We start from the raw sequence: 25,454 nt of genomic DNA, 5'->3' as shown, positions 1-25,454 counted from the left end.
GTCCTTGCCTAGCATGAGGAAGGCCTGCTTTTGATCCTTAGGATTGCATAAACTGGGCACAGCTATATTCCTCTGATTCTGCTGGTGAAGGCAGGAAGATCAGGAGTTGAAGGTCATCTTCAGCTAGCTCCATAGTGAATTCCAGGCCAACAGAGACTACACAAGACCCTTTGACTACTTTGTTTTTGAAAAGGTAGTTTTAGAGTCCATATAATTTTATGTACATTTAAAAAAATTGTGTGTGTTTGTGTTTGTGTTTGTGTGTGTGTGTGTGTGTGTGTGTGTGCGTGTGTGTATACACGCATGCATGCATAAGCCTGTGTAGGTATTTATGGCCAGTTTCCTCAGAAGCCAAAAGGGGGAGCTGGATCCCATGAATCTGCTGTGACACACTAGACATGGAGTCCTGGAAGCAAACCCTTTTAGGGCCATATACACTCTGAATCATTGAGCCACTTCTCTAGCACCCTCCCCCACAATATACTTTGTAATTGGTTTGTAATTTAATAATGAGCTTCACAATCTAGGCACACAGACATATTTTCATCAGAACCTTTAGAGAGTCATAATCTCCCTGCCCACCCCATTCCCCATTGCTCCCTTTATACCATCTTCTTCCTTTGTCTTCCTTTTCGTAGGATATAGGAGCACCCTCTTCCCATTTGTTCAAGCCACAATCATAGAAGCCATCATTTATCTGGCTTTCCCTTCACCCGGCCCCCCACAAGCCATCTGCCAAGAGCCACTGTCTCTTCTACCCTTGACAATCCATTTTGAATCTCTCCATTTTTCTTCCTCTCTATTGCCAGCACTTTGAGCTGAAACAGCATTTTATAGAGTTGGAACTGCAACCCAGCGATGAGTTATGGAATCAGTTTAGTGGGTGACAACCAGCATTTCTTCTTCTACAGTGAAAGGGAGTGCAGAGCCTCAGGGTGCATCCCTCATGGACAGGGTACTGTGTCAGAGAAGTTTTGTTTATGTGTATGCTTATGTGGTGGGTCACACAAGTGAAATATATCACTCGTGGCCAAAAATAACAATAATAAGAAGAAGGTTTAGAGAGCCTAGGTCACATATTTCTCCCTTGAACTTCCTAAATCTGGGAACACTTACCCTTAGTATGTTTAGAAGCCAAACATTAGTCAGTAGCACAACAGCTGCAACATGAGCCAGCCGCTGTCCTACCACATCTGTATCTCTCATTCTTCTCACCATGCTCTGGCCTCCCTGCCACTGAACAGACACCCAGGTAGTTTCCCCTACCCCCCACCCCCAGGGACTCTATACTAGCTTCCTCCTGATTTTAAGGCAAATGCCACCTCCATGAAAGCACCCTTTCTAGTGTCCCCTTCACCTCTGCTTTCTTCTTTCTTTCTTTGATGGCACCTACTCGTCTATGAAACTACCTGATTTATTTCTGGTTTTCAGACTTGTTTACCATCTCTGTGTTTGTGAGAATGAAGTCCCAAGAGCACAGAGCCTTGTCTGTCTCCTTTGCTGACTCTTCTCTGAAACCACTTGGTTCATTTCCGTTTTTCAGACTTGTTTACCACATCTGTGTTTGCTAGAATGGAGTCCCGTGAGGACAGAGCCGTGTCTGTCTCCTTTGCTGACATGTCTCCAGAACCTAAAATGCAGCCCACTGTGTAACGTATATAACAGATAAATATTTTTGATTTACTGGTTTACTCAATGCAAATCCTATGCTAGGCCAGGACTGGGGAGATAACTAAGTCATTACAGTTCTCCCTGCACAGCATAGGACCTGAGTTCAATCCCCAGCACCATTGTAAAAGACTGGGCTTGGTGGCTCACACTTGTAATTCCAGTGACAGGGAAGAAGAGATTGGTGGGTTCCTGGGGCTGGCTAGAAATCCAGCCTAGCCCATTTGTACTCAATACCATATTATTATTTTCTTATATTCTTATTTCTTATATTCTTATATTTCTTATATTATATTCTAATATTCTTATATTTCTTATATTCTTATTTTCTTATTGTTTTTTCTGAAACAATACCAATTTTCTGAAACAATACCAACAACAATTCCTGTTGTTACTTTTCTTCATATTAAAATGTCTCTGTCAGGCAGTCTTGCAGGAGGCTAGAGTGAGGAAAGAGTGTACTAACTTCGTCACCAGTCAGACGAAGACCAACGATATTGAAAGGAACAAGGGTTCCAATCTACTGTAAGCAACAATAAATGCTGACATAATCATTCCCCACAACCAACTCGTCCTGGTTATGACACTCTACAAAGTCCACCAAACAATTCCAGCATTTTACAGAGTCGCCGTCTCTCAGTCTCTCTCTCCCTCTCTCTCTCTCACACACACATCCCAAAAGAACAAGGAAGTCTTATCAACAGTCCTGATTACCCAGTAGTGGGTCAGCCAAGGTAACTGACCCATTAATGCTGGATTGGCCTTTCATAATAATGGAGGCTTTGGCTTGTTTTAATGAAAGACAAATAAATAGCTTATTGTTTACATTCTTATTAGTCATCCATTTTTCCTCTTGATATTTTACTATCATAAGCAAAGAAAACGGGCTCTGCATTTGGATAACATGATAAAGATGTTTATATTTTCCAAAGGTTAATGCTAAGATTAATATTTTTAAAATCCACTGGTTTCAAGTGTATTGGGAAGCACACAAGCACATCATTAAAAGCTTATCTGTTTCTCCTAGGAATGCTGAGGCGCTTAGACTTCTTGGCTGGGTTCATCAACAGCAGGTCACACCACCTCTTCTTACAAGGGATAGATGTAGCCTCATAACAAGTAGCCTCACTCCAGGCCATAGAGTCACAAATTAGAATTTAGGGCTGGAGAGATTAGGGTTCACTGAGTAAAGTGCTTGCCAAGGAAGGATGAGGGCCACAGTTTAAATCCCGAGAGCCCCTGTGAAGGCAAATATATTAGCATGCATCTATAACCCCAGTTTTCCTACAGCAAGATTAGAGCCAGAGATGAGAGGATCCCTGAAAACTCAAGGGCTGGCTAAACTTCCACACACTGCAGCAGCAAACGAGAGACTCCATCACAAACAAGGCAAAAGACAATCATTGACACGAGGTTGTCCTCTGAGCTCCACACATGCACACCCTCATTTGCACACACGAAAATGCATGTACACACCGGTTTTTGGCTGGTTGGTTGGTTGGATGGTTGGTTGGTTGGTTGGTTGGTTGGTTGGTTGGTTGGCACACACACAGATTTTAGGCTGATTGGTTGCTTGCTTGGGATTTTGGTTGGTTTCTCTTGTATCGTTGGTTCTCCTGGAATTCACTCTGTAAACTAAGCTGGCCTTGAACTTAGCCACTTGCCTCTGCCTCCCAAGTCCTGAGATTAAAGATGTGTGCCACCAAGGTCGGCTCACCGAGTTAAAAACAAAACAAACAAACAAACAAAAAAATTAGAATTTAGGCTAACTCCAAAAACTTACACAAGTAAAAAGAGTATTGCGAAATCTCTCTCTTGATGGGATTCACACTCATAGTCTGCCACGTCTGAAGCAATCCCTCACCTTGATTCTAATTACTATATTTTTTTGAAAGAGAAAGTCAATAGTTCAAATTCCCAGTTTACAGATGAAAAAGCAAACACCAGCAAGGCGAAAACACCTGTATACGTCACCTGTCTGTCGAAGAGGCTTCTCATCTGCCTTTTCAAACTTCAGTCTGTGCTCCCACTGCCGGTCCAAGCCCCGTCCAAGGGAGGATGGACTCATCTGGTTCTCCTACTGACCACAACATGACAGCTAACAAGTACTGCATATATGTTAAACAAATGAGCTACTCCTAAAGTTTCCACATAAAATATTTATTTACTAGAAGAGGTCATGCGTACCATCGAAAGCATGTGGTGGTTATGGGACATTTCGTCAGTCCCATAAACATATATTTCCTTTTTATATTTTAGTATGGAAAAAAGAACCCCTTTCATATGTGGTGTTGAGGAGGACACAGACCAGCAAGGGAGGAAGGAGCTACAAGTTAGAGATCCGAGAACAGGTAGGCAGTGGATCCCCTCTGGTAGAATTTCCAGGTAGATGATATGGTCAAGCAGATGGATTTGGGGAACTCAGAGGATTGGTGGTTTCCCACAGGGAAAAAAAAGCACCTCATGCCTCACCTCGAAACAACTCAGAACCTGAAGTGGCAGTCTGCTAAGGTCACAAATGCCTGCTCAGGACACCTTGAGACTTAGTCAATCACAGCAAGGCTGGGGTCTCCTTGGGTCACTGCTGTCCCCACTTACAAGACCTTTAGCTGATACTCAAGTCTGACTGAAGACTGTCCAGAACTTTTATACTGCTCTAAGAATGGATGGGAAGGGCTGACCCACCCCATGGGGAACTGTGATCAGCACAGCAAGGAATTTCAGAGTGCTGTGGGCAAATGCTTTCAATGGCTGGCCAAGAACTTAGGATACTCAAGACACCTGAAAGGCAGTCAAACATCAGGGCAGAACGCAGAGAGCTTGCAGAAGGTACTTCTCCTTCTCAGTGTACCAAAAGCCCCAGACTCAGTTCCACAGCCTTATTCATGAGTTTTATGAATTTACTCTTTAAATCTCTCTCCATCTCCCCCACTGTCCAGGTTTAACTATTTAGCAAATCATCCTGTTTTGTTTTTTCTCAAGACAAGGTCTCTCTCTGTGGGCCTGACTGTCCTGGAACTTACTCTGTAGACCAGGCTGGCCTCGAACTCAGAGCTCTATCTGCCTGCCTCTGCCTCCCGAGTGCTGGGATTAAAGGCTTGTGGCACCGGGCCCTGCTATTATTAAGCAACTCTTTAGCCATTTTCCTGTCACTTAACCTACCTCTGTTCTTCCTCACTCAACTAATGTGATGCTGAGAATATCCCCAGGGTGGCATTTAAGTCAGATTTACTAAAGCCACCCTCAAAGCTATGCTTGTTCCTTCCTAATTGCCTTGTTGCAAATTATAGCTCTTCCTAATAGCACAGGAGAGTTGGAGGGGATGCCAGAGACACTTCAAGCATTATTTTAGCACTGATAAAACTAAGACTCTATGGGAGTCATGGCTACTATAGGCCAGGCACCTCTACGCTTCCCAATTCCCAATTCAGAGTCCTTTGCTAAGGTGTCACGTCCAATCATACATCCTTTCTGTCTGGAATACAGCATAAAACCCTGCTTATTTTTATCTTCAGAATCCTCCCATGGGGAGCCTGCCTGGTAACACAGATCTTTCCAGGAAATTTAATTGTTGGGTATTGCTTGGAGTTTGCTAACTACTAGGACAGACCCAGACTAAGGCTCTTTTGTAGGGCAATCCATCAGGCCCATAGCTCACTCTGCTGACCCCCTCTGCCTGGAAGAGTTTGCTCATTGACATTGGGTGGAATATTGGAAATATTTGTATTTGCTCCTAGAGTGATTTTGAAACCTCACATAAGATTGTGTCTTACATAGAAGTACAAAGGTGTATATATTGCATTTTAATATTGAAATCACAAAATTTCTTATACTGAAATAACCACCAGAACTTCATTCATCTTAATTTCTGTAGCAGAAAATCTAGTAGAATCGATTGTATCTGGGGTAAACATTGGAATGAAATAGTTGTTTTCTAGAAGTGCTTTGACCTTGAAGAAATAATCGGAGAAAACAGTGCTTGTTTTCTACGATTAGAAATCTGTTTTCTATTATCTATAGCATAGGTTGTTTATCTGAAGGAGCTTTACAGCTTTTGCATGACTTTGGTCACAAGACAGTCCTACCACACCTGGAATGTCTTGCATTATTGAGTACTGCAAAGAGTACACAGTAAGAGTTGCAGGGGTGTGCTCTTTTCTTTCACCAAACATACAGATTAAGGGGCTTTGGTATGAGGAACTTGTTTTAGCCCAAAACAACTTTTGTGTAACAATCAATAAATGCTTTTGCAAGGTTCTTTGACATTCAGTTCACAGAGGCTGGATCTCCCCGCTGCCAGCAAGGTCTAATTCATCCTTGAGTGACCCTCTTTTTTTGATCCTCCCACAAGACTCAGAACACTTGACATATTTCCTGTTAAATTGTCATAGATGCATTACATCCATGTTTTCCTATTCTCTGAAGTCATTTTCTTTTGTTTGTGTTTTTTTTTTCTTCCAAATTCCCATTTATCTTTGACTTTCATCCTCGGTAGAAATGTTCACTGTCCATGTTACCGTCACTACTCCCTTGGAACCCTCTCTGACAGATCAGGCGACTTCTGCTGGCATCATCAAGGATGTGGTAAGATGACAAGAGATGTGGCCATGGGATTTAGCTGGAGGTAGATGAAAAGGGAAGGGGCTACCTACTGTGGGCAAGAAGTTTGGAGCACCGTGCCATAAATGACAGTGGGCACCAGCCACTCAAACACGTACAGTCCTTCCACGAGGAGCTGTTATGTGTGGTAGATTATCAGTTACTTGCTCAGGGAGAGTGACAAATTTGCCACATCATACTTTTAGGCATGCTTAGGGACCATCCAGAGGAAGGGAGAGCAGTAGACTTTGGTTGCAACTGGCCATTAGAAGAACACATGAACTGCATCTGAGAGTGTCACGTGGGTTTCTATTTGTGTCAAGTGGCTTTGAGCCGTGCAGTTCCACCTGTGACCACGCCACCAACAGCTGGGATTGCTATTTTCATTTTGAAATTCAGCTGTTCCTATGGCGGTTTCAATGCCACATTTCAGGCACATTCAGAAGCATGACTCATGATATTCTTCTAAGGGCAAAACCACTCAGTACTCTATTCAGTTAGTGCTCAGCTTCCTGATCTACTGATACTCCAGACCCAGATGCAAGATTCAGACTGCTTGCAATTTGAGAAGCAGGAAACTTCCGCCAAGACACTTGGCAAAAAGCACTGGAGCTCAGGAGAGGCCAGAGAGGCAAAGAAAGGAGATCAAAATCTAACTGCCAAGGCTTCATTTAATGTACAAGAACCAACTGATTGCATAGTGCCAATCCTCCTGTTAATAAACACAAACTAAAATATATGCAACTTCTGGTTTTCTCTGAGGCTGGAATCTCATCCAGGAGATGGGAAAGGGGCTCTGAAGTATATAAACACAGGCAACCGAAAGAACTCAGGCCCACCAATCTGCCCACTAAATACTATTTAGTCATACACCATACAAACTTTTGCACTAAATAGTGTGGCTTTATTTTTTTTTTCTCCACAAAATACAAAGTTTGCACCACATTATAGCAGTGTTTCAACACAAGAAAATCCCAAGGTGTTCGTTGGGAGAGGGGTTATACAATGTTGGTTTGTATCATTCTTAATATGAAAGGAAACTGTCAAGACACAGGATGCTGACCAGGTAGACCATGCAGGTTATTGCTTAGAACTTGCATAAACTTGAAAATGGCACACATACAAAGTATACAAACATTTCAAAATTTTAATGAAAGTACCAAAAAGACACTTATTACCCCTTCAAACAAAGCACAACCAGAAACCAAAATCAAAGGTCCCAGATTAAATTTTAATTACTGATACAGCTTGGTAACACTGGTTTGGAAATTATCTGGTCTTGTGTTTTGTAAATAAAACTCTTCAGTCTTATGGAAATAAATTATTAGGCATATTTTGAGAGGCTTCAAAAACCTTTATGACAATATAATATATGATAGTATCAGAGAAAGGCTGTACATGTAACTACAGCTAACGAACACATGTACTGCTGTTCTAAAGTGGCTTTTGCAAATAAGATCCAAGGTGAAATGTTATCACAAATTCAAATAACTTAAAAACCCCATAACTTACCCTACTTTTAAGAATATCATCTACACCAAAATTCCTTAAGTAAAAAGCAGACATATTCCTTCAGAAACCAACCAAGCAAGAAACAAAATACAGAGCACACTTTATTTACAGCCGCATTTTTAGGTTCCGTTCGTTATCCAAAAAAGAAATGATTATAACGCACATCAATTGCAGAATTACGTAAAAATGCAAAGAAAAAAAAAAGTGAGACAGTGTCTAACAAGTTTCCAGCCAGAGTGTATGGAGCTTATAAATCTGAGATTTAGAAATAGTTTTCATTGTGTTTGGTCTTGTGTGTAGGGCCTGGCATCTGAACTGCTGCTTGGAGTGGATACGTGTAAATGTGGATACATGCAAACACACTGTTCTTAGAAGCTGCTATTGCAAATAATCAAAGTACGACACGCTACCAAGTAGGTGTAAGCTAAAGTCTGGACCACAGAGGTACCAAGGCTCAAGTCCCCGGGTGCTGTACTCCCGGAAACATGACATAACTCATCGGCTAGCAAGTTTGTTTTCAAATTAAAAAGCAAGACTCTGAAACAGTCTGCCACAAGCCAGACCCTGTCCTCACCAAAACAGCTCCATTCTACACCCTCAATACTGCCATGCGTTCTAAAAGGAAATTTATATAATGAACACGTCTATGGTAGATCCCCAGCTGGAACTTTATAAAACTCTTGTCACTAGGCAAGTTTAGGAACGAGCTTACAGACGGTTCCTAATAACACCATAATTACCTTTGTTTCATGTTTTAAACAGGTTTTATTACGTCCTAACCGGCTTCCCATAGCCTCTTAGTAAACTGTGGTTTGTCAGATCTTCACGCTCCTGCGATGCTTGTTTCCATGAGGAAACCTATTGGTAAACTTTGAAACTTGCCACAAGAGATTGAGAAGCATACAGATGACTGGGGGATGTCTCAGAGAGAAATGCAGAAAGGTCCTGGCATATGGAAAGGACACTGAAGTCTGTGGGGCATTAGAGAGAAGAGTGAACAAGACAGGTGAGTTCAGACAGAAAACGCCCCACAGAGGAAGAAATACCGTCTCTGAAAGCAAAGGCAGTATTGCTGTCTCCCACGCTAGGTCCTATGGGCTTTTCTTATTTCTACACATATCATCAGAGTTTTGCATCAGGATTGGCTTTCAGCAGCTTTAGCGTGAGCCAGTTGTGGTTAAGGCCAGAAGGTCTGTGTGTCTCTTTAGAGTCTCTTCATACAGCAAGGTTCACACTGGTGTGTGGACTCCCACCTGCTGAAAAACACTGCCGTTCTGACAAACTGCATGTTTCCTTTCGATAAAATCCAAAACACAAAACAAAATGCATCACCTTCTGTGAAACTCTCTGGACGCCCAGAACCATGTGGAGTTTCCAACTGCACAAAGAACGAAAGGGCTTAAAGCAAGACAGTACAAGAGAACCAGTCTTTAAGACGTTATTTACAGAGGTAACAGCAACGTAGGAAAAACATTATCCAGAGAGGTTAATAAGGTCTTGTGGAACATGCTGATTCTTCTTAATAATGAAAGGAAAGAAATGTGCATTGTGACGGCACTTTTCCCTTTGTGCCTCCATGACAAAACGACATTCCCAAATGCCTTAGAAATGCTACCCACAGTCAAGCTGAATCCTCATGAAGAAGTTGTCTCCAAATGCCCGAGGTCTCAAAGGAAGCAAGTAAAGACTCTGACACTTGGACAAAAACTGAGTTAAGCAAATTATTAAAATTTATGAAAGATTTCATCCAAATACTTCTAAACTAGGCAATTTTCCAACCAGACCTTCCTAGACTCAGTTTATCCAAAATACAGCAAAGTGACTCTCAGAGATAGTAACAACGTACCATTACTCATCTCTTAACATGTAGCTGGCCCAGGAAATAAAAAAATCAGTTAGAATGCAAAAAGCCAACATGCCAGAGAGTAATTTAGTTTGAGTTAATTTCTTTGCATGTATATGTAACTCCATTTTGAATTTCAAGTGAATGCAAACAATTCTCCAAATGATTTTAGACACAAGAATGCAAATTCTATGAACCCAAGCTTGAAAAATGTTAAGTCTCACACATAAAATATTGAATGCAGGATCCACGATCTTGCATGCTATTAGTTCATTTTAGCTCTTTTTTTTAAGTTTCACAAGAAATTTTATTTTCTAGAATACTACACATTCAGATTGTCACTAATCTTTTCTAGAAAAATAGAACTGCTTAAAAATTTATACCAATTTGCTCTTATTTTCTATAAATATTTTTAAGAGTTTTAAATATCAGAATGCCTAATAGACTCATTTGAATTAATCCATGTAGCCAAAATACTTAATATCTAAAATATCTAGCAAAAATTTGTTATTCCATAAATGAAAATTTTATTGTTTTAACAAACATCATGTTCTGTCTTTATTTGTATTTTAGGTTGATAAATATAATCACAGAACAGCAAAATGCAGCCGCGGTGAGGGGCTGACTTGCAGTGGCAGTTTGCAGGGCATTTCCATTGCATTTCTCTTCTCTGAAAGAACGTGGGAAGTTGAATTTTGGATGCTGCAGCTAATAAGGCATGCTAACAGAGGCAACGACAAATCTTAGTTTAATGTTTGATATTCTGAACATACTTATTTGGTGACTGGCTATGAAAAGCCAATGGCAATGAAATAGAAATGACCTTTTAAGCACAAAACAATTATTGCCTACATGGAGATTCATTACTGTATATTGTCATCGTTTTGATGGTGAGTTTAAAATCTGTCCAGAACTACAGCGATATCCAAAGAGTCAAAAATATTTATCTCAAGATTTATTCCTTTCTTAGTCAATTTCCAAAATAGTTTTATAATACAAATGTCTTCTTACCCCTTTGTAAAAGAGCCAAGAACAATATAAAATCACTCGTGTTCCTATACCTTTACCCTTTAGACCACCAATATACACTCATGTGCCTATGGTGTAGACAGAAATAAACTTGGCAAGCCATTACCAATGTAGCAGTAGCTGCTTTTCAGATAAAGTCCTATCTTTTACATTCATCTTTCAAGAGGAAATATACCAATTATGAGACAATCAACCTAACTCTATTATTTGATTGACTGAAGCTTAATTCCCATCTTTACACATATAAGAACTTGCCAGGCTCTACTTGTATTAGACAATTAAACTAAAATACATTACATTAAATGTTTGGATTACATTCCACTAGCCTCCTTTCATCATCACAAGATGAATAATGAAAGAGAGTCAAACGTCCTCCTAAAATCTCAGACTCCAAATGGATTAGATCTTTTGGTTTAGGTTCAGTTAAATTCAAGTATTCCCCACTAATTGAATTAAGTCTTTTTCTAAAGAACAATCATTAAAGTCAAGTACTTCAGAAAAAAATAAATAAAGGCAACAATAGCTAAATATATAATTCTATATTTGGATTGAAAGAACCAAAGTAAAAGTAAACACACAGAATGACAATTTCAGAGTAATTGGGTTAAATCACCTTCCTTCCTTCCTGCTCTTTAAGAAAAACAAAAAAGCAAAGATAAACTAAGCAAGTTTGAGTAAAATCTGTGAGTAAAACACAAACACCGACTTGTCTATAGTTTCAGTCTCGCCAAAATAAGGCCAATTTCAGGAGTATGTCAAATGCATTTGGGAAAAGACTGATATTCTGGTATCAGGCTTTGAACTCAGGGAAGTATGTTTTTCGTGGGAAAAGTACAAGGAAACAGAGGGGAAGGCAGTAGTAGTGAGGACGCGTTCCTAAAGAGTCCTCCTATTAGCTTTGGTGGTCATCTCTCATCATGCACTTTTAGAAGACCTTTATCCCCAAGATCCACACAATGGGTCTTAGGCCTTGCCTGACTATAAAATTTTTAAAATATAATCGGATAAAGCACTAAGGATAAAAATAAAGCAACATCTGAAATCTTAAAATGCATGAAGTGTTTTCAAATACGGTATTATCAAGGCAAGAAATATTCCATCATAATAGATGACTGCATATCCAAATGAAATTGTGTCATTGCCGATGGCCTGGGGAAAAGGACATGTTGGCAACTTAGAAATTATACCCTACCCGGGCACTGACAGTAGAAAAAAAATAAAAACACAACATGTTGAGCTGCTTACAGACTGAAAAGTAGTTCTCATTCCTTCGGCACAATGGGTGGCGTGCCAAGGCCACCAAACTACCAGTCATTTCTCTGCAGAGAATGAATCCCCATGTACACTGAGAGTTCAGAAAAGTTTCACTGCCCTACTTACAACTTTTATTTAAACCTTGCCATTTCTATCCATGCTTAAAATGCAGAAGGGAGGAAAAACCTTGGAGTGAAAACTAATTTTATTTTCTCTTCACTAAAGATTAAAGAAAAGGAAGAAGAAAACACTGAATCCCCGATTAACAATCATAACTAACAGAGCAGCACAGGAACATGCCAGGAGCTCATCTACCAGTAGATGCGACGTGGAGGAATGAAGATGGCTTATGGAAACAGAGGTGTTTGATGAAGCCTTTAATCGAGTTTTCCGTTCTGAAGGCTATTCTTCGCTTTTTCTTGTCTGATGAGAGAGATGACTTTGAGGCATCCTTTCGTGATTTTGATCATCCACATGACATTCATCACATCCAAAACAAGACAAGAAGAGAGCCAAATAAACTGAACTGTAAATCCAACCCTTATGAAGGGTTCTGTTCCGTACACGGAGTACATGTAGGAATACATTGGAGGTATTGCAATGATCCGCACAATGAAAAAGACCACTGTCATGAGAATTCCATTGATGACGTTGGCTTTGGAAAACTTGGGGTACTTCAGGGCTTCAAAGAACCACCTGATAAGAGGATCAAAGAAATGTCACAGTTATTCCACAGCTTGGGAATCTGCCGTCTTATTCTCATGTTTTAGGCCACAGAAAGAATTTAAGGATCACACTGTAACCCTGCTGCTTGCTGGGAGAGGGAAGCTGAAGGCAAGCAGATCCTGGGAACTCATTTGCCAGCTCATCTAGCTAAATGCCAAGCGCCACACTCAATGAGAAACCTCGGGTAAGAAAGATAAGGTGGAGAAGCAATGGATGTCACCTCTGATACACATATAGGTGCGTGATGGATGTCACCTCTGATACACATATAGGTACGTGAGCACACCCACACAAAAATGACTTTTATGAAGAAGCAAAGTGCCTAGGAGAGTGAACACACTGCAAAAGAACAGCTGGAGGAGCCATAACACTTACTTCTGAGAAATCACTGTAAAGCTAAACAGTCCAGACAGCAGAGCATCAGTGAATGAAACAAACTAATGACACAAAACTCTCAGAGACAGACACACAAATACACCAAGGTGACTTTTGACACTGACATTAGGTAAACTCAACAGAAAAAGTATGGGCACAGTGCAAGCATCGGTGCATGGGGAAAATGAACTTAAGCACAGAAAATAACTCAAAATAGATTAAAAACATACATGTAAAACTATAAAACTTCAAAAAAAAAAAACTATAAAACTTCTAGGAAAAAAAATAACGTTTTTAGATAGGACACTGAAGAGCAAGCCATAGTGGGGCGGGGAGGGGCAAGACCAATAAGCTGATAACCTGGACTTCACCAGAATTAAAATTTTGCACTTTGAGGCCAGGCATGATGGCCTTTAATCCCAGCACTCAGGAGGCAAAGGCAGGCAGATCTCTCATTCTACATGAGTGCCAGGACAGCCAGAACCACACAAGAAACCCTGTCATGTCTTAGCTCAGGATGTTTTAGGTTCAGCTTCTTGGCTTTGTATGTCACATGAAACAAGCAAGCAAGCAAACAAATGAATAAAATTTTCACTTTGAAAAAAGATTAAAAAACAACAACCACCGTGTAGTTGAAAATACTTAAAACATTAATATGCAATAACATACCATATCTAAAATAACACTTAAACCTCAACATTACGGGAACGGCACACTTATAACAAGGGTAAATGATCTTAAACATCCCATTACAGAGGATCCAAAGCACTCAGATGGAGAATGAGCATACTACAAGACACTTGAAGCCCAGTGGCACATGTAGGAGACTGAGATACCATCACTTGAGCCTGGGCAGTTTGAATCAAATCTGGGCAACATGATAAGGCCCCTTCTCACAAAAAGGAAACAAATACAAAAAATTATCATGTTGAAAAAAATCAAAAGCAAACATGTTCACCACTGTCTGTCATTAGGAAAACAACAAAATGGAGATAGATATAGTCACTTTAGAAGGCAGTTTCACAGTTAATAAAGCTACGCATATTCACAGCACACAACCCAGCTATTCTAAGCGAGGGAAACTCAGCAAACATGCATTGCTATTATGAATCACAAAGCCTGAGGCACTCGGCCCACTTCAGAGAAGCAAACGTCTATGGGTTGAGTGGTGAAGAGTGAGGAAGATGACAAAAACAGCTTGTCAGGAATCAAAGGAGATAGAGATAGAAGCTTGGGGAAAATCATGGCAGAAAAGAGGAAGACAGTCACAGTTGGAGACAGTTATGTGACATGTTAAAGAGCCTGAATTTTATCCTCTAAGCAGCAAGGCACTGTGTATCATTTTCACTGTGGAAACTGATAGCACAGAGGGCAGGGCTGGAGGAAGGTCAGTGGTCTGCAGCAGGGATCAGTGAACTTCTTCCATCAACAGAAAGATGCGGACATTCATATCCTAGATCTGGAGACAGGATGTTCTGGGTTCAGCTCTTGGCTTTGTTTATGGCTGTCGGGTGAACGCAAGTATGTGAAGCAAACAAATGTGGTGGTGGTATTCCAGGAAAAATAAACAAAAAGCAGCGGCAGGTTTGGCTGGCCAACAGAAGTCTGTCCACCTGTTCTTAAGCAACAGTCCAAAAGGACTTTCTACACCCTGAAAATGTTCTATGGCTGTGCTGTCCCACTCGGGAGGTGTGAGACACGTGTGATTAAAAAAAAAAAAAAAAACTGGCTCGGAACCCATTATGAAGTTGAGGATGACCTTGAGCTCTTGAGCTTCCTGCCTCAAATCCCTGCCTCCTGTTGGGATTAAAGGTGTCAGAAACTCACTTCCGAAAAACATAAAAATGGCCTTAAGCCTACTAAACAGATTATCTTCTTAAACAAGTAACATTAACATATATGAAACATTGACAAACAAAAACTTATATAGTACTTGGTGAAATGTTAACCATACTTCTCCAATTTCTTTTTTCTGTCTGAGAAATGACAACTTTCTGTCCTACTGTAAAGGAGAAAGACAGGAAGAAAGAGAGAGAACAAAGAAAAGAATCCAGGCTAATCACCTGTAAACATACCAATATCTTTGTCTCCTGAGAAACAAATTAAAGGTATTTATAAGCAGGCCAGCCTCGTGTGTGGGATGCTTTTAGAAGAACATGCCTTGTCTAAGACTACTTGTGATCAACAACCCAGGAAGGTATGGACATGGGTCTGACCCTCTCGGGATGGATGCTATAGAAGCTAGCTAACTATCTCAATTCTAAGTAAGAGAAGTCTTATTAACTAGAGAAGTCTTCTATGCCAACAGTATGAACTACACACACGCTCTAAAGACCTCATAGGTAATCCAAAGTGTTTCCAGTGCAGAAAGGATGGGGTCACGTTCATGACCTTTGGCGCCTTCCTCCTATGCCCATGCCTCATGGTCACCAGTATCTGTGAGCTCACTCACAGGCATGATGTGATTTAAGCTTCATAACTCACATGTAACTGGTTTGAGACTCCCAGCTTTGTGTTATCCTGTACTAATCACAAAAGACTAAGGTTTCTGCAGGTTTGGAATTTTTGACTGACTAGATGAGGGAATTACAGGAAGAAAGGTGGGGACAGCCGACAGGTACAGCAGAGAGGATACAAAATTCATGTTGAGTAGTCGGAAACAAAGCTGGTAGCATATGGAGCATATCACAGAGAACTCTGAAAAGCAGAGAGTCGTGTAAACAGATGCTTTTCAATAAGAAAAACGGTATCAAAAGAGGACCATGGAAAGATGGCTCTGAAGTGGCCAACCATGAAGATTGTGAAGGCTGAATATAGAACCACAGGTGTGGAAAGAAAGGGACAACTGAGCAGCTCAAGCAAAAGAATCAACAGACCTTGTTAAATGAAGGGTAACAATATATTCATAAAACTTTCACTGCCACGGATAATAACAGAAGAGAGGAAATGGGAGCAGGATGAGGCAGGGGGTGAATGTCCTCTCTTCCTTCAGGACCTTGAAGGCAGGCTACAAGTCAATACTTGCTTTCCAAGAACAGAACAGGGAAAAGAAAAATTTCCTAGTGGGGGAACCTGGCAAACTTCACCTTACACAGGCAATGAATGTTGACATGGCTAGAGATGTCATGGTCAAGTATCCCTGGTAAGGTGTGACAGGGGGAATTCTTACCTGTACAAGACTCACTCCATGAGAAAAGCTTCCAGTGAGCCCAAAGCAGGAACACTGTATGAGAAAACTGGCCAGTTCCCAACAAAGAATCAAGGTGAGGACAATCCAGGAAAGACAAGAACCCATTATGGACCGGAAGAGATGATGGAGACATGTCACCAGAGAGGAGGGGCATCATATCCAGTGTGACACTTTACTAGATCCCAGAACAGAGTGAAGACACTAATGGAAAGTCTGGATTCTACGAGCCCATCATTTGTCAGTGTTTCAGTTCTCTTTGTTTGAACAGCCAGCTTTTGGTAAGGCAAGATGTTAGCAGCCAAAGGCTGTGATGGATTAAACACTGAAATAGAAAGCCAAATCAAAATGGAAAGCTTTGCTGTGTTAGGATTCGCAGGGATGTTGGACATAGATACAAAGATCAAGAGAGACCGACAGAAATGTGAGCCCCCAAAACCCTCTAAGACCCATTTTCCTCATTTGTACAATGGTGACAATAATTTCTATCAGACTTTTTTGTTTTTCTATTAAAGACTCAGCATCTTTTAAAAAAGGTTTCTACAAATTAACATAAACCACACAACTTTAAAACTGATAACATTTGTAACTTACCGCTGGTTCACAAAGGGGCTGGAAAGCTCAGCAAGCAGGCGGAAATTGGCAATGTACGCAAGCACTCCCTTTTTCTGAATGAGAGACAGAAATCGTGTCAGGGACTTACCAAAATACATAAAATGTCCTAGAAACAGCCAGTCACTCCAGTGTATAATCCATCACTATAAAAGCAAACCAGGTTTCTGCCTTTATCATTAAACTAATTTTCTTCTTTTTAAAACTTTGTTAGGTATATGAATGTGGACATGAATGTTTGCATGGGTACCACCATAGGCATGCCTGCTGCCCTGGGAGACCAGAAGGTGTCAGAGGTCCTAGATCTGTAGTTATGGCTGGGAGCCATCACGTGGATGCTGGGAACTGAACCAGGTCCTCTGGAAGGGCAGCAAGTGCTCTGAACTGCTAAACCACCTCGCCAGCCTCCTGCTTTCCTTCCTCAGGCTTTAGAGATGTGCTTGGACTTCTGCAGGTGATCTGTCACACTTAACTTTCCTTAGTTCTTTATGTTCGCCTAGGAAAACAGAAATCCAGTGGCTGGCTCACACAGAACCAGCACACGCTACAACCCACCACTCCACTATCCTCACACACGTCCAAAACAATGACATACAAGTGAGAATTTCAAAAGTTAGAGAGTTTTGAAGTAAACATCTAGGGGTGTCCCTTTAACAGCCAAAATGAAGTAGAAGAGCTTAGACATCTGAAAAAGTGTAATCATTCTAAATAATCCACGAGCAAGTATATATTTGCTAAACATAATAGCATGCAAACCTTGCCTATCATATTTGATCTAGAAATATACATTCATCAATCAGAAGATCCTAGAACTAACACACACACACACATACATGAGACCCTAGGATCTTTCTCAGTCGAAACATAACATTTAGCACATTCTAACAATTTTTTAAGATTTTTAATTTATTAAAATACAGCAGAATACCAAAAACATTTAAAAAAAATTCTTGGAACTGTATTTAATGTACTTTCAAGATCGTCGTGAGGTGGACTTGTGAGATGGCTCAGTTTGATGCCTGGATAACACACGGTGGAAGAAAAAATGTCCTCTGATGCATGCATGCACACAAGCATGCACACACACACACACACACACACACACACACACACACATTAAATTGCCCTGAGGCAAATGGAATCCCTCCAGCATCTCTAATCATATCAGAGTTATGATGTATCTCAGGGGAGGGCCTGCCCATCCCCAATCCAGATAGCCACAGAACTTGGTAAACTATTTTCGGGCCAGGCATGCCATGGAAAATTAAAACAACATGAAGCATTAAAAATTAATTTTTATCTGAAAGTTTGCTTTTGCTACTTATCTACATAATTATTTGGGGGATTTAAAATTCAGCACTTGACCATAGAATCGGCCCTACTGGAGCTATTTTTTTTTTTTCTATTTTCAAGTTCACTGTCTTTAGTGACACTGAAATATGTGAGTGAGAAGAAAGGAGGGATGGCCAAAGACCACAGCAGCAGGAAAGACAAGCCCTGTGTGCCCAAGAGGGGCCAACTTATCACAGCGACACAGAACACTGCCACCTGAACAGCAATGTGTGAGATATCAGCATCTGAGGGTTTACCGTTTCACACAGCAACATGTGAAAAGTTAACAGTGTCAGTTAGGAGTAGCAACACTAACTCAACGAAGGAGTTTGTTTGTTTGTTTGTTTTTTCTCATGACAGTACACAACCACTCTTACTGTCCCTTTGCCTCTGTTGAGCAATTAAATTTAATAGGCTATATTATATATGTCAAGGATAATATGTAACATATTTAATATGTTACATGTATTTAATATGAATAATATTAATATAATAAAACTAGTTAAAAGTATTATCTCCAATAAGCTCAAGAAATAACATGTTTTTCTGTCCCACCATATAGCAGGATATTTTTCTTTTCTGTTTCCTTTTTCAGGAACATTTCTCCTTTTCCAAGGACTGCCTGCAGCCTAAGGGAAAAAGAATTTTAACACTGTGTAAAACCACCACATGAAACCTGAGCTTTGCTCTGACTTGCATTTCTGCTCCTCAGCCAGCCGTGCACCAGTTTTCACTGTCAATCCATTATCATAAGCCCAGGTTACATATTCTCCCAACAAAGATACCAGGATATAGAATGCGTTTTTATTCCAACAGCAGGCTTCTAGAATTATAAAAATTAGGTTTTCTGTTCCCCAGAAACATCTAGCCACTTTGAATCTAAAAAATCTTGGTTTAGTAGACCAGTCAGTTAAGTTCCTTTGCAGGGAGGAGCTCATTATTTACATTACTCATCCCTGAAATAGGCATCGTACTCTCATCCTCAAAAGTACACTGGACACCCTGAAAAGTTATGAGAGTCCTGTTTGATGTGGCTACCATTTTCTGATAAATTTCGTTGTTGCTTTGAGTCTCATACAGCTCATGCTAACTTTGAACTCACAAGGTAGACAAAGATGACTCTGAACTCCTGAATTTCCCACCTCCACCTCCTGCCACCAATTATGCCTGATAGTAAGTGCTGCTATGGACAAAACCCAGAGCTTCCTGCATGCTACACAAGCAATCGACCATCAAGCTACGTTTCCAGCCCCTAACTTAAATATAAGTTTTGAAGCTATCTTGTTTCCAAAAGCTGAGTAACTGCTTCAGACAACTCAAATGTAGATGGTTCCCTCCTGTGGCCTCGTCAGAAATCAAGGAGCTCTGAGAAACTGCGTATAAATATTTGCTTTACTGTACTATTTTTTCCTACATTTTCATCCTCAACTTATTTATAAATTAAAGCAAGCCATTCTTGTCCCAACTCAGAAAATCTGAATTTGTGGCAGCTGGCTTTTCAGCATCTTTGTGGTCAGCAATAGTCATGGCTGTCTTGTAGGCATGTGTCCCAAAGGTTCTTATCCTCACACAAAGTTCATTTCTTAATTAAGTGGTTCTGATGAAATGTAAAAGTGAGTGAATACTTTATAAAATCTTAAACATCATGAGTTATGTAGAGGTGTACAAGGAACTTAGCAGGTAATAGTATCTCTCCCCTTTTGGTAAGACACTGACATGCTGACCCTAGCCAAAATGTGTGCATGTGGTACCTGCCAAATACATAGATGAACAACACCTCATTTGCATGTTAGCAGTGTGCCATCAACTCTTATTTTGCTTTCCATGTCTAAAATCTCTACAAAACTCCAAAGTTCAACTTGAAATTCTGTTTTTCAAAAAGCATCTAAAAGTGGGGGTTGGGGACTTTTTGTTGTCATGTGACTTCAGAAGAACCTGATCCCTGCTCCCCTCTGACAGACTCAGGTCTATGTTGCAAGAGGTCAAAATATCTTCTCAGTCCCACAATCCTCCTCCCACTACCTATTTTGTCAAGGGAAAGTCTGAGCCACAGCCCTGGAATTAGGAAATGCAAGTTTATTGAATTTAATGTAACAATCAAAAGGAAAATGTGGTATGTATGTTCATACAGACTTGTCTAAGTGAACGCAAAGCCTGCTGCTTTCAACTGAGCATCTGTGTCTTTCTGAAAAAAAGCTATCTGGAAGTATAGCTTGATTTAGTTGTAGCTGCCCACTGCATTCTAGACTTGTAAAGTCCCATGTCCTTCCATGCCTTTACATCTCTTCCACTAAACCTGGATTAATGTGGGAGGGTTGTAACAAAGAAATGGGTAGAAGGTGGAGGGGACAGGGTTTCAGCAAGAGAATGTGTCACAGTTCTAGAAGCCAAAAGTCCAAGGTAAAGGTGCAAACAGGTATGTGCTTCTGAAGGTCAAGGGAATTCTCTGCTCCACCCTTGCTGCCAGCCTCTGATGGTTCCTCCACTTTGGTGGCCTAACTCTGATCTTCACACAGAATTCCTGGGCTCCAATTTCCCCTTTTTTATTGGACATTAGTAATGGTTCATTAAAGGTCCATCCTACTGGAACATGAACTCCTCAAAACTATTACATATGCAAATGGACCTATTTCCAAATACACATTCAGAGTTACTGAAGCTAGGGATTCAGAATCTTGGAGGGAACTTAACTGAACTCATATCAACATGGAATCCCCAATTCTTTTCTGCATATTGCACAGTATGTTTCGTTTTGATTATATTCCTCTTTAATTAGATGTTATGGGTCTATCTGCCTCTAACGGTGTGTATATGTATACATACACATACATATATATATATATATATAAATGTGTGTGTGTGTTTCCATATAATGGAATGATGGCCTTTTTATCAGTGGTATCTGGGCATTCTGGTAAGGTATTATAAGCCATCTCATTTTCATTGCATAAACTCTTACAAAACATAGTCACAGCCAGGGACTTGGGGGCACACGCCTGTAATCCCAGCACTCAGGGAGGCAGAGCACTGTGAGTGGAAGGCCAGCCTGGTTTACAAAGAGAGTCCTGGACAGCCAAGGCTACACAGAGAAACCCTGTTTTCACTTATAGATTAAGTGATTAAGCACTATCCCAATGCTAATCACAAGTGTCAGCCCAACACCCAAAGTCCAACAGGAACTATCGCCGCCTGCAATTACAACACACTTTAGTTGCACCAGAATGTCCCAGTGACGGACGAGCTATTATTATAAACTCTAAGTCAGAGTCACCGTGGATAGTTTCACATCATGGGAAGGGTGTCCTGGGATGTCAGACTGTCAGGGGTGTGACTCCCAGGGGTAGATTACACTCATTTTTGTTTTATTATGAGTTCATTCTAATATATAATGGAAGTCACATTTGTGGCTAGGAAACAAAAGGATGAGAGGCAGAACAGCCTGACCTCTCTAGTTTGTACAGCATGAAGCAGCATTTTTAAAGTAACAGGAAATAATTTGCTGCTCACATTGCAAGTTCATGCATATTTTATGAACATTCTTAATAAAAAATTGTGGTGACTTGTTAAAAGCACAAATGAGTTTGTCCAGAAGAATTGGTCAAAGGGGCTGGAAAGATGGCTCAGCAGTTGAAAGCACTTGCTACTCTTGCAGAAGCCCCGGATTTGGCGGATTTGGCTCCCAGCACCCACATGGCAGCTCTTAACTGCTTCTAACTCTTGTTCCAGGGAACCTGGCGTCCTCTTCTGGTCTCTGTGAGCACCAGGCACACACAGGATGCACCATACCACATATATGATACATACAGACACATACACATAAAAGTAACAAATAGATAAATCTTTGAAGAATAAACTGGTTGGAGTATTTGACTTAAAAGGGGGTGAAATTTCAACATGATGGCACACACCTGTTATCCCAGCACTGAGGAAGATTGTAAGTTCTAGCCAACCTGGGCTACATAACAAGTCCCTGTCTCAAAAGAAATCAATTATTTTTTTTAAATGAGACTAGAAGAATAAATATGTTTAATATAAAAACTGAAGTTCTCTGCCTTTTCTCTATCAATTCTGTAGTGAATTAAAGCAAGAGAGATGAACTTTGAAAATACATAACTCTTGTTGAGGTAAATTATGCAAAAAAGTTATTCTTAGAGGGATTCTTACTTAAACCAGGTAAGAAAATCTTAGAAATATTTTTTTGTTACGATAATTTCTCTATTTTTGGTTGTTTCTGTCTGTCTGTCTGTCCCCCGTCCTGTTTTGCTGTGAGACAGACTCACTTTACGTATACCTGAGGCTAGCCTTCAACTTGGGATCCTCCCGGGCTCACCTGCCAAGTGCTGGGATTGCAGGTGTGTGCCACCATGTCCAGCTGAGTCACTCCTCACTATCACGGATTCATGTGTGTGATAAGCATGAGTTCTTGTTCTTCAGAGGTAAATTTCCTCATCCGTGCTAAATGCAGCTCTTCTCTCTCTGTGTCCCTCTCTCTTTATCTCTCTCTCTCTCTCTCTCTTCCAGACAGGGTTTCTCTGTGTAACCTTGGCTGTCCTGGACTCATTTTGTAAACTAGGCTGGTCTCGAACTCACTGAGATCCACCTGCCTCTGCCTCCCTGAGTGCTGAGATTACAGGCGTGTGCCACCTTGCCTGGCTCTAGTCTGTTTTCGATTAACAGCTTTTTTCTTCTTTGGGTCAGATGTTTGAAGTCTGTGGCAAGGGACATAACTATGCCCACTGCGACTAAGCAGACACCTACAAAACAGGGGATAATACAGTTCTAAAGTAAATGAACTTCCTTGCCAGATGACTTCCTGCATCCTTCAAAAGCGCAGCTTTTCTAAAGGTGAGAGCCACTACCAAATTTGTTTTTTTTTTTAATTTTTATTTATTTATTGGCTAACTGACTTATTTTATACATATGGGTGTTTTGCCTACATGTTTATATGTGCACCATATGTGTGCCTGGTGCTATGGAGGCCAGAAGAGGGTGTCAGATTCCCCTAGGACTGGAGTTACAAACAGTTATAAGCTGCCATGTGGGTGCTGGGAATTGAACCAGGTCCTCTGGAAGAGCAGCCAGTGCGGTTAACTGCGAAGCCATTTCACCAGTTGGCCCCCATTTAAAATAATAATAATAATAATAGTAATAATAATAATAATAAAAGAATTTTAAAATAGACATCCTAAAGTTATAAAAACAGTGAAATAATAAAACAGCAGCAACTTTAGTCTTAATTACAGTTTAAAACTTTTCTCTCTGGTTAATGGTGAGCTCAAAAGTATGCTTAGGAAATACACTATATTGAAAACTGCTGTTGCCCACTTCTAACTCCTATCGTGTCATAGAAAAAATGTGGCCGAGAACCAAGGAACCAAATGAGTATGAGAGCCAACACAACTTTATGATGTCCTTTAAATATCAAGTTGCGGGTAAAAATAGTACCTTGGAAATGTCTTTCTCTAACCATATTCACCCAAAGTGCAAATTCTCTACACTTTAAGAAAATGTGAGGCCTTCTAAATTCTCTCGAGCTCAAGAAAAATCTTCACTCTTTTATTTGGAGTACAGCGGCTCTTAATTATGGTGCCTAGAGCAGCAAAGGGCCTGAGAACAAGCATTATTATTGTGTGTGACAGATCGCTGTGGAGGGGTGCAAGTGGCACAGTGTCTGTACGGAAGGCAGAGGACAACTGTGTTAAACCACTCCTTCCATCTTCCTGTAGGGTCTGGAAATGGAATTCAGGTCTCAGGCTTGCCCAGCAAGGGCCTTTGCCTGCTGAGCCAGCTCAGTGGCCCCTCTTTCTTTAATGTTCATGTGTTTTATGCACACGAGTCTCATGTGTCCAGATGCACTCACCTATGCAGGTGCTTGAGTAGGGCAGAGGTCAGTGTCACCTGTCTTCCATTGCCACTCTCCACATGACTGTCTGAGACAGGTTCTCTCACCTGCGAATGTCCTCCCCACTCTGACTGCCCTCCTAACATCTCTGTTTCTCTGTGTAGTCCTGGCTCTCCTGGAACTAACTCTATAGACCAGGCTGGCCTCTGCCTGCCTCTGCCTCCCAAGTACTGAGATTACAGGCATGCACCACTATGTCAGCCTTCTGATTTCTTTCTTGCATAACATCACCAGCATGCCAGCTCTATCAAGTTCTCTGGCTACAGATCGTATAACCATTTTGTGAACTGTAAAAATACAGAGCACGTTAGCTAGAATTTCCACCCCATGCCCGAGGTGGCTATGTCTACCCAAATATGCACCAACTACCATGTCCTCACAAACCCCATTTCCTGCCAATCCCACCATGATTCCACAGACTGTATTTCCTGCCAGCCCAAGTCCTGAATATCTCCCGAGAAGAGGGGATGTCTTTTCCCAGGGACTCTCTCCGTAATGTCTTCTGACCTACGAAAGCTTCTCTACTTTTTCTGCCAATCTAAATATAAACTTTTGCTGAGACAAGATCTCACGGTGTAGCCCTAACTGGTCTGAAACTCACAGAAGTCTGCCTGCCTCTGCTTCCGGAGTTCTGTGCTGGAATTTTAGAACACAGGCCCCCATACCCAACCCAACGTGAGTATTTTTAAGACCAAATTTGGTCCTACATGTCTCAAAAGCTCTCAGAAAATCTGGAAAGGTATATATGTACAATCTACATCAACTGTAATCACACACACCAAGTGCAGCCAATACTATGTTTAGAGGAAAAAAGAAACTATCCCTTTTCATTCCCTAAGTTACTGTGGTATCACTAACTTATCACTGGTTACTTATTTATTTACTGAATTACTGAGAAAGGATCTGCCTGTCCCGTAGTATATACTGGCCTCAAACTTGCTATTTTCTGGCCTGAACACCGGGGTGCTGGAATTACAGGCATGCACCACCATGCCTGGATGTTTGTTTGTTTGTTTGTTTTTTCAATAGTTCTCTAGTAGAAACCACAGGCTCACAACACACACACACACACACACACACACACACACACCTCTTAGTTCAGAATACTCTAACTTGACTGTTCATATTAATTATGGTTACAATATCTGAATTGGAATTATAATTAATGTGAACAGTCAAGTTAGAGTAAATCTCCTCCCTCTTCTGCTTTACAGTCCCCTCGACGTTGCTAGGGACAATTCAAAGCTAGGTGCCCTGTAACCACTTCTCCCTTCCGGCTCTGATCTCTGGGCCCTTCAATTATCAGTCACAATACAAATTGGTACCTAATCTAATCTTGCCTCTACAGTCAACTGACTGCTCTCCTGAGTATTTCTCCTCTGAACACAAGCAAGATTAGAGACTCCAGATAGGGG

General features: G+C 40.8%; 1 protein-coding gene across 3 annotated transcripts in view; it reads right to left on the bottom strand.

The window, feature by feature from the left end:
* Positions 1-7,149: 7,149 nt before the first annotated feature.
* The window catches only part of Tlcd4 (TLC domain containing 4), a 60,689-nt gene continuing 42,384 nt past the window's right edge, over positions 7,150-25,454 (bottom strand). For all 3 annotated transcript variants that reach the window (XM_021644450.2, XM_021644451.2, XM_060392815.1), the window contains exons 6-7: positions 16,788-16,861; positions 7,150-12,601 (exon numbers count right to left, since the gene is read on the bottom strand). In XM_021644450.2, coding sequence (XP_021500125.1) covers positions 12,283-12,601; positions 16,788-16,861 — 393 coding nt within the window. In that variant the 3' untranslated portion in view covers positions 7,150-12,282. The remainder of the gene's footprint in view (positions 12,602-16,787; positions 16,862-25,454) is intronic.

This window comes from Meriones unguiculatus, chromosome 10, assembly GCF_030254825.1.
Source record: "Meriones unguiculatus strain TT.TT164.6M chromosome 10, Bangor_MerUng_6.1, whole genome shotgun sequence".
Lineage (NCBI taxonomy): Eukaryota > Metazoa > Chordata > Mammalia > Rodentia > Muridae > Meriones > Meriones unguiculatus.
Note: the sequence above shows the minus strand (reverse complement) of the source record. Positions and strands in the feature narration are given on the sequence as shown.